Raw genomic sequence first — 9,652 nt, forward strand, 5'->3', positions numbered from 1 at the left:
ATCGTTTTATGTGCCTATGTTTTTCCTTTTTCGACTTTATGACCTCCTTTTCCGGCTTAATGTGTTGCAAGTGTTTTACCTTGCACGATTAGAATACACCCAATTAGATATGCCAGGTCCCAAAGCAAGTAGAGGTCAGAGCCCTTCAACGGCAGAAGAGTATGCCTTCCGCAGTTTCACACCCAGAGGAACTTATCTAAATAAAAATTAAGAAAACGTTTATATATATATATATATATATATATATATATATAGTAGTCTGCCGGCAGGGACGCAGGGTCTGGTTGGTAATTCGGACATTTGCAGCAAAAGGAACCAGTCATTGGAGACGTTTGATGTCCTTACATACACCGCATCAACTTTTTAATGCGGAAAGCGTGAGCTGAGAGCATGCAACCACGAATACACGCACACGTCGAAAACCGTCCGAGTCTCGGCCATGAGCAGAGTTGGATGCTGGTCCAGCATTAACGAGAACAAAATTGATAGGACATGGACCTACCTGCTTCCATCACAACAATTCGCTCCCCCCCACCCTTCTCTCGAAAGCGAGCGGTTGGCACTACCTCAGCCGCTCTCATCCATTTTCCAGATGTGGACCGAGTCGTCAATCTAATGATGAACAGTCCAGTGATATATGCATCTCCCATCAACCAAAAAAGGCCCACTCCAGGGTGAACTTTTCCATGTTTATATTTTCAGAAGACCCCAATTTGAGGCACAAATTTCAGTTACAAGGCAGTTTATTAACCATAGAGCATGGGAAGATACCTATGTACAGAGAGAGAGTGTGGGGGAGAGAGAGAGAGAGAGAGAGAGAGAGGGATAGCTACTCTAGTGCCGCTGGAGCTTTGCAGACGGGACACCAGTTCTTCAAGCGTAGCCAAACATGGATACAAGATACATGGTAACAATGATCACATTGCAGATGGCCTACTTCGTCCCCGTCAACATACTCTTCCTGCAATCCAAATGTTTCATCAACTCAATAAACTATCCTAAGTTAATTTGCAAATTTGGAACTTCTTCTTCGATGTGAACAAAGCAAAATGAATTAAATCATATCCTGAACAATAGAAAATTATGCAGGACCAGAAGACAAAAGCTGAAGCCAGAGACATGTAGTGTGTGTATACCTGGCAAATACTGCATTTGACGTCATCTTCTTCAGAGACCTTGATTCCAGAAACTGTTGGACTTGATGAGTAGAATGCATGACGAAGGCATTTGGATAATGCTTCTTCCGAAAGTGCTGTACTGACACTACCCATTCTCTCCTCCAGAGCTAATAATTCCTGATTAAAAAGACGGTGCACTCTTCTATTAGCATGTTACAGTTCTTTATCCACTAAGATGCACGGCCTTGCACATGAGAGAGTGTGTGCGTGAGCCATTAGATGGAGCTTATCTGAAGCTGAACCTAAACTACATCATTTGTAGGAAGAGGGAAAAAGAGGGGACCAAAGATAGAACTGCAGGCATATGATTAACGTTCTGGACCACATCTGCGTGGGGACCACATCATAGAGTTTCCTCAACAAGCAGCCCAACAACAAGAGTATCCAAAGGCAGCAAGCCGAATGTGGTAAGACCTCAACTCTCAAGTACAATTGCAGTGCAATTACAAGGGTTTTCACGTTATCAACACCAACTAAGCTATAATCGTGCCCAGATGTGGTGAGCTTGGAGAAAAAACTATTTCCAATAAATAAGGGCCCTTCTCTTAGATTCCTTACATCTAATTCCTTCCTGCAACTATCTGCCCCTACCGCTGATATGGAAGATGTAGAACCCAAGAAACCCATTCATTCAGTAAGTTGTTCGGGAGGAGTCCATGCAAAGAAGTATGGCTAGCAAAGCGCAGCTTTTTTTTAATAAGCGTTGGGAAAAGAGCTACTAAACGAATATCAAAAGCAATGTAAAAGGACAAATTTGAGAAAGACTGACTATGGATTAACTGACCTCATAAGTCATATTATCTATATCCATTCTCATATCTCTATGCTGATCGTGGAAACTTAGCCCACCCAGGAACAAATTTGTCTCAAGCACCAATAATTGCTGAAACAAAAAATCAACAGATCAGTTTAAGTTATCCACATCATACCAAAAAGGGATGGACAGAGCCAACCTCATATGTAATCTCTTCATCTTGCTCAATTCTTTCCAATGCAAACAATACCTGTGGAAAATCAAGGACCAGACTTAGAAAGCTGGAATACAAACAGAAAGAAAGCTGTTGTGCGGTCACCTAAATCAATTGACAATGCAAGACCAAGAAGGCTTTGGACAAAAGGAGGGGAAAGCAGAAAGTAGTTCCCCCTCTATTTCCCAAAACCACAAGTTTCACATTTATTAGTGGGCTACCTTCCAAGGCATGGTCAACTAATAACGTACCATAATAAAAGGTTAACCCGTTCACATCAAAAAGGTAAAAAGAAACAAAAGTACCTCTGCAATCCCTTCCATGTTAATGCGAGGATATCCACCATGATCCATTGAAGGTCCACGAAAACCATGGGCACTGCTACCCTCATGATCAATGCCTGGCCTTGTTCGAGAAATTTCACTACCAGACTCTGATCTCCTAAATGAGTTGAGTTGAAGAAAAGGAGGTAAATCCATAGAGGATGGTGATGATGATGATGAGCTGGCTGAAACAGAGGAGCTATTCAGTAGCTCTAGTTGAGATTGTAGAGGAGGCAGACTGCCATCTGATAGAGAAATGGAATTGTTGTTAGTGCTGCTCTCTGCCAACCTTATATTAATACCCTCTCCAGGCATCCGCCTGGTTCTAACTGAAGTAACTCCTCTGGTTGTTGACGATCTAATATTCCTCCTTGTAGGTTGCAAGGACAATGGACTCGATGTAAAGGACATATTACGCCCAATTGTACTCCTCCTGCTGCCTGAAGCAGCTAATGTGGAAGTGTTACTGATACTCTTCCCTCTAATAGATGACTTTTCTCCATCAGATTTTCTAACTCGACCAGAGTCTTGTGTATCTGCCACTGAAAACCTGGAGGGAAGCACATCAGATACTGAAGCGCAGCCGAGGTTACCAAGACCATATCTACTGGAACTACCTCCTGGACCATGAGAGGAAGCTTCAGAAGGCTCTCCAGAGTGTCTGGACGAGAGAGGATGATGGAAGATTGTTTCTTTATTACCGGATGAACCACGGGGAAAACTATGAGAACTTGAACTGGACTTCTGATAAACTCGCTTTCGCATTCGTGAAGTATGCATGACAGAACGGTCACAAACCTCTGCCAATGTATCTTGTAACACCAAAGAGCTCTCTTGTGTTGTGGTATCTTCCATCTCTTCCCTTTCAGAAGTTACTGATTGCTCTTCCGATGTTGAAGAATCTAAAAATTCTGTGAATCCCTGTGCATTGCTGCTTGAAGCAAGGTATATTTCTTTAGAAGAAGGAGGTGTCTGCGGTCTTCGTTGAGCCTTTCTCAGCCCAGAGGAGCTTGAAACTTGTCTGGAGGAGCCCCCAGATACTGCTTTGCTGCTGGATGCACGGAAATTTGGTCTTGAAAGTTTGGACCTCTCTTGCAAGCCAATCTGGCTTCCGCTCATAGAATTAATGCTGCAACCCAATCGGTTGCAGCATTGGGAATTTCGAGGCACATGGTTGCCATCCCCAAGAGAAATATTAGACCCTCTTCTAGAGACACGCAGCCCATCAGAAGCCTTTTTAGTGGGGCACTCATCCATGGTATTCTCTTAAGCGTGCTTAAGCTTTTGAATCTAGATATGATGTTATAGGCTTGTTACGCAATCCTGCAGTACAAAGGTTAGAAAATAATTAACAAATTAATGCTGAAGTCTCTGTAAGAATGATGTGGCTAACCATGGGCATGTACAATTATAGGCTATGGGCAAAGAATACCACTGAGACATTTTTTCACATATAGAAATTGAAAAGAATACATTATTAAAATTGCCACATGAGAGTAGTTATTCAAAAGCAAAACAAAAAACTCAGGTGCAAGTCTTATATATATATATATATATATATATAGACATCAGCATGCATGCATCTAGATTAGTGTTTAAAGTATAATAATCACCAATCTCTGACAACCATACGGAAAATACACCCGCACCCAAACCACAGCCGACTTGGGATTAGAAGCCTATCTTCTGCACGCACCCAAGCGACACATAATAAAAGTAATGAAAAATTACAAAATATAGAACAGAAAAAATCAAACAGCAAAAGGCCCAAAACCTCCAGAATAAAAAGCTCAAAACCTTATAAAGCTTGCCAACGAGTCTTATTAAACACAAAAAACTATAATTTTAAAGCAAGTCAACTCCCTGTAAATAAACCTTACGTACTTTGTTAATATACCAGATCTGTATTATATGAAATAGTTTTGATTCTTTACCACATCAATTTGCAATTTTGCATTCCCAAGCTGTTTAATGTATATAGTACAGCATATGAGTTTTGCAAGTTATACGACATAACGAGGCTACGTCCTCTCAGAATGAAAGAAACATTTCCACGTCATCATGGTTATAAAAAAAAATATATATATGTACAGTAAGTATACTGCAGAGTGAATACGAGTATATAACATAGTCACAAATAACGTCTCAGCGAGCTTTAAAAAAAAAGGAAAAGCAGAAAAAATAGAAAAAATACGGTAAATTTTTAAAAAATTTAAAATATTAAAAAAAGAAGAAAAATAAAATAAGTGAGAAACTAATAACACAAACATCACAAGATAAGTAGATTTGCAACAAATAAAAAATATAAAATGAAAAAAAAAATTGTTTGGTATTAAAAAAACTGAAAAAAATGAATAAAGTGAAAAAAATGCGTTAAAAAGGTGTTAAAATGCAAATTTTCATTTTTAATGTTTTTTTAGCCTTAAACGGCCATTTAATTTATCGCGTTTTTTCTTTTTCTTTTTTTTTTTGAAAAAAACCACGTTTTCGGTTATACATTAAGATGGCCACAAAGTAATGCCCCACAATATCATATGAGAACATCTCAGTTGCCAGCAGATATTTCAGTCAATCATCTAACGGTCCCTAGTCAATATATGCATTTTGTGCAACTCAGACTGGAAAAGTCAACCTGCTTAACAGTAAGAACAAAACACAGACATAGAACCACCTGAAGATTATTCGATACAAAGATTGTATTCAAGGTATCCTGTACCACCAAAACTCAAAGACTAAAAATACATGAATAAAAAAGTAACTGTGATAATTCTATTTAAAGACAGACAATTTGTCTCATCCTAACTTCCCGAAAAGTACCACACTGCCAGAAAGGTTTGTGTTCATATTTCTGCTAGACATAAGTATTGCACTAAGCCCATGGATGCATGGTCCCTATGTATCCGTCGTTCTCCTGTCCTATCGTAAGAATACAAACAAGATACAGAATATTCATAATTTTCCTTTTTTATTTCAAAATTACTACAAAAATCTCACAGAATGAAGTTTTAAGCTACAACTTGCAGACAAATAGCAACAACGTGCAACTCCAACATCAGATTGACATGGATAAGCAGCAAAACAGCTTGAGAGTTGAGATTCAAAAGAATGTAGCATTTAAGCAGACTAGTTGTCAAATGACACAGCTGCCATGCAATGACCTTTTTTGATGTGGATATTGATGCTACTTTCCTACTTAGGTTTCAGATGATGTACATTTGATCTCTTGAGATTGAACTATAGGGCCAAATCCCATGTATAAAGCTGAACTTTATCAACACAAAACAAGTGAAAGCTAGTTCATTCTCTCAAAAGAAGAAAAGAAACAAAACTGAAGGTTGGAAGCGCAACATCTTCTCTTGCTGTCTAAGAACATACAATGACGCTCCAGAGATGGGGACCATGAATCAAACAATAGTCCAAGCACCTAACAGAACCTATGGCTGCTTATTTGGGTGGGGGGGGGGGGGCGGGGGAGACTCAGCAATTCTATGAAATTCCAAAAGCTACTTTCAGAGAACAAGTTTGAGATGGATAATTAGATCCAGATTACACCAAACACGAGGAAAAAAAATTCCAAGATCTTCCTTGCATCAGTATGAAAGATGAAATGTGTTACCAATTCCTCACCAAACTATTAGACCACTTTCAGTTTCTACTAGCCTTTAATCACGTCATGTACCAGCGATGCTGTTCTACTTCCTGGAGTCAGATGAAGCATCTAGGAGTAAGACTTTTGAGTTTTGAGACTACATATAAGCACTTTCCAGGGAATTGATTCGGACTTCTAAGAGGCCATATTCATCAATAGAAAGTTCTACTTCATGGCGACTGGATTCTGAAATGCAAGTCACAAAGGACCTTCTTACTCGGTCACCTTATCTGGTCCAGAAGTCCATGTGAAGCAAATCGGAAGAGATAATTTCAATCATATGCACCATTATATCAGCAGGATTTCAAAAGAGAAAAACTGATCTCCCGGAGGTATTTGTATAATTTCCATAGATAGCCTATTTGGTTTCATTAGCATCTTAAACTTATCAAGACATTGAATGAAGATTACGACTTACTAAGAAACTGAACATAAATTACACATAAACGAATTCCGTACACTGATGAATAAGGATAGAAGAGTATGTTTCCAAACCAATACAATTCGCAGAAGAAGAAAACAAGATGTATATAAAACGATAAAAATCAGCATATAATCTGCACTAGTCGAACACGAGCAATTGAGATAATCATACTTCTGAAGATAATTAACCATGGCAAATGCAAGGCTTCACCAAGGATAAACCCGAAGAGGTGAAACCGAAGGACCGCCTGAAAACCAAATAGAACTATTATCTAAAAAATAAGCAGAATCAGCGCAGATGCAAGGAAAATCTCCAATCGCCAGGTTCTTTACATACGAAGAGAGAGGGGGTGTCCTTCGTCATCAACCATCAAAATTTCGTCAAAAAATGTAACAGGCTATCTCTCCTATCATCAGGTAGCTATTGGTAATACGTATTAATATCTTCAAAAGATAATCCTACCTTCACGATCAACAAAGAAACCAACAAACCCTGCGAAACAACTTCGAGCACAGAATCGACCACCCGGCCACCAATTCAGATACCAACACCAATCTTCCCTTGACGCACCTACTAATTGCATCGACCAACAGACAATTTCCCAACCTGCAGCTCAAAGAAGAAGGAAAATTATCATTTTCAGACTAAAAGGTTCCAATAAAGAGAAGAAGCCCCACAACTCGATGAACACAAACAAAAAGGAAAAAACAAGCGAACAAACAAACCGAAAGCAACGAAGGTAAAAGGGTGGATGGAATCCCATGAACCCGATAACCATCTAAATTAAGGGACTTTAAGGTATTATAACTATTTTGGGAGAATGATGAAGCTCCTATTTCTAACAGCCGCAGTTCAAGGAGAGAAAAAAACGGCCCCTCATCTCCCAAAGTGCCAAAACACCACGCACAGCACCTCCTCAAGAACCATACCTTCTCCCTTTTCTTTCTGTTTCGCTTCTACGCCACCGGATCCCAAATAAGAATCAAATATTCCAACTAAAAAATCCTGCCTAAAAGAAGAGGAAAAAACAACCAAAAAGCTAACCAAGGTCGAGATGGCTGGTGAAGGAGTCCTTTTTCACGACCCACTTGACCAAAAATTCGTTTCTTGCCTGCATTTTAAGAACCATAAGAGAGAGAGAGAGAGAGAGAATAAAAAACATCGAGAAGAAAAAGTAAAGGCAAAAGCAAAACTAGACCATCATTGTGATACGATTCCAATCTCTTTTCCCTCGAAGGTCAAATCGAAGAGGGAGAATAAGGAGGAGGAGAAGAAGAAGAAGAAGGAAAAGCAGAAGAAGCAGGAAGAGGAATCGCCATCATCAGCTTACCTCGTTCCAACTCTGCTAACAATCCGCACCGCACGGATCGAGAGCGAGAGAGAGAGGGACGATAGAAACACCACAGATGGCGTGTCGAGTACGCCAGTGAGAAAGAGAAAGATGTAGGCGCAAAGCAAATGTACGTACTAGATCGGAGGCTACGCAAAGAGTTCTTCTATCTATCTCGGCATGGGTGGGGGTGGTGGGGTTCACGAGGGACGGTACCCTCTCGCTCACACGTCGTCCCCACCCACTACGGCTCTTCTTGACCGTCCGATCTGCCTCGGTACCCCCTTCACAGAGAAGACCAGAAGAGAGAGAAGGACCGCCTTCGTGGTAAACCTCACCCGCTGCTGCCCCCCAGAAAGAGAGGGAGAAAAAACGGCGAACTCGTTTTCCTCTCTATTGTTCTTCATCTAACTCTATAAAACGATCTGTTCTAATTAAATTTCGGAATATGTCCATCTACACTGTTGGGCAGTCCGCTTTAGCCACGATCTGCAGACAGGAACAAATTGTCTCATTAGATCTTCACTGCCATGGATCTCCTCCTTCCGTTCCAATAAACCCTGTCATGGGGAAGGAAGATGGCGCCAACCAATGGTTTACTGCTTGATTTATGTAAAAGTATCTTTCCTTTTCTCTGCGAAGATCAATGAACCACCGTGCTGGAAATTTCTCCAAGGCTGAAATTTTCAAAAGGATTCCTACTACTTATTCCATTACATATTTTAGTGGAGCAGAGATCTGACTGACCGCCACCCAATACCCGATGCATGGCCCAAGTTGTTGGGCAACACAGCTCATTTCCTTACACGGTTCTTCACAAGGTTTAGAACCTGTGAAACCGAAACATGTTCGAGATATTAATTCACGAGGCGAGAGGGGAAAACACAGAAGAAAGAATGTAGTCGCGATCTGTAATTAAGTTTTTTCCATTTAAGTGGTTGCCTCTGAGCCGCCCTGAAAATTAAACAAAAGCCAGGTGGGCCCGCGCCCGGTTTTGGTGCGTCCTCATCTACCACACCCCCACCACTACCACTACCAACAACAAAGATTCGCGTCTCGGGTCCGGACCCGACCCGGGAGAACCGGGTCGCGGGGTTCAGGAATGAGAGACTGTGTAGTGTTGGGGGGCCCATCGGGCATCGGCCAGGTTGTCGCATTCTAGTTTAAGGCGCTCTTCTTGGTGGGTGAAGTCGACCCGACCTCGACCTGGCCGGATGAGGCATCGGGTCGGACCCACCACTGTGGGGTCCAAACCCGTCTAATATTATCTGGATTTGAATTTTCCTTGTCACTAATACCGAACACTCGAATCACCCGTCCCCTTCAAACAGTCATTTGGGATTTCTTGTCCATCCAAATTCCACGACCATGCGGCAATTTTTCTTAATTTTGCGGATGTCCTTTCACAATATGTCATCAGAAAGAGTATATTAAATTTCTGGTTTGTCATCTCAAGCAAACGCGCCTTCCAAGTAAAGAAAATTCTCCGTTTCAAAATTGAATGGTTCCGGACGCAGTCAGTTACCGATCTTATCAACCAATGACGCCAAGGGTTAGCCATCAGAAGAGACGAACACGGCAATTTTTGTCTTGGTTGAATTACCTTTGTGTATATTAAACAGATCTTTTCTAACGAAGTAGAAGATAAGTTCAATTTAGTGTACGTAATAATGTATATATATACACACACATATATATATATATATATATATTCGTAAGTGAATATGATGTGGCATGTGAGCTGATCTTTTTTTTCGGTTATTGGAAGAACAAAGGAAAA

The 9,652-nt window shown here is 40.7% G+C and overlaps 1 protein-coding gene across 6 annotated transcripts; it reads right to left on the minus strand.

Annotated features, from left to right (window-relative positions):
- Window positions 1-668: 668 nt before the first annotated feature.
- On the minus strand, window positions 669-8,659 carry LOC116251476 (uncharacterized). 6 transcript variants are annotated; one of them, XM_031625767.2, is made up of 8 exons: window positions 7,873-8,002; window positions 7,587-7,653; window positions 7,005-7,148; window positions 2,452-3,792; window positions 2,132-2,182; window positions 1,963-2,061; window positions 1,137-1,295; window positions 669-961 (listed from the first exon to the last, which is right to left on the minus strand). In XM_031625767.2, exons 4-8 carry the CDS (start codon window positions 3,724-3,726, stop codon window positions 830-832), a joined length of 1,716 nt encoding a protein of 571 aa, XP_031481627.1. In that variant the 5' UTR covers window positions 3,727-3,792; window positions 7,005-7,148; window positions 7,587-7,653; window positions 7,873-8,002; the 3' UTR covers window positions 669-829. The 6 variants fall into 6 exon arrangements, with proteins under 6 accessions (XP_031481627.1, XP_049932543.1, XP_031481631.1 ...); XM_050076586.1 differs by having other exon boundaries at window positions 7,472-7,653; XM_031625771.2 differs by lacking the exon at window positions 7,873-8,002 and adding an exon at window positions 7,741-7,811.
- Window positions 8,660-9,652: the final 993 nt, after the last annotated feature.

Source organism: Nymphaea colorata, chromosome 3, assembly GCF_008831285.2.
Source record: "Nymphaea colorata isolate Beijing-Zhang1983 chromosome 3, ASM883128v2, whole genome shotgun sequence".
NCBI lineage: Eukaryota > Viridiplantae > Streptophyta > Magnoliopsida > Nymphaeales > Nymphaeaceae > Nymphaea > Nymphaea colorata.

What these genes read in the sequence shown, in the direction of transcription:
- LOC116251476 (XM_031625773.2), bottom strand. Translation starts at nt 3,726, where the DNA reads ATGGATGAGTGCCCCACTAAAAAGGCTTCTGATGGGCTGCGTGTCTCT. An exon ending in ACATGGAAGGGATTGCAGAG is followed by an intron (nt 2,183 to 2,451) that starts GTACTTTTGTTT and finishes GATTTTCCACAG; the next exon opens with GTATTGTTTGCATTGGAAAG. An exon ending in TAGATAATATGACTTATGAG is followed by an intron (nt 1,296 to 1,962) that starts GTCAGTTAATCC and finishes CTTTTTAATCAG; the next exon opens with GAATTATTAGCTCTGGAGGA.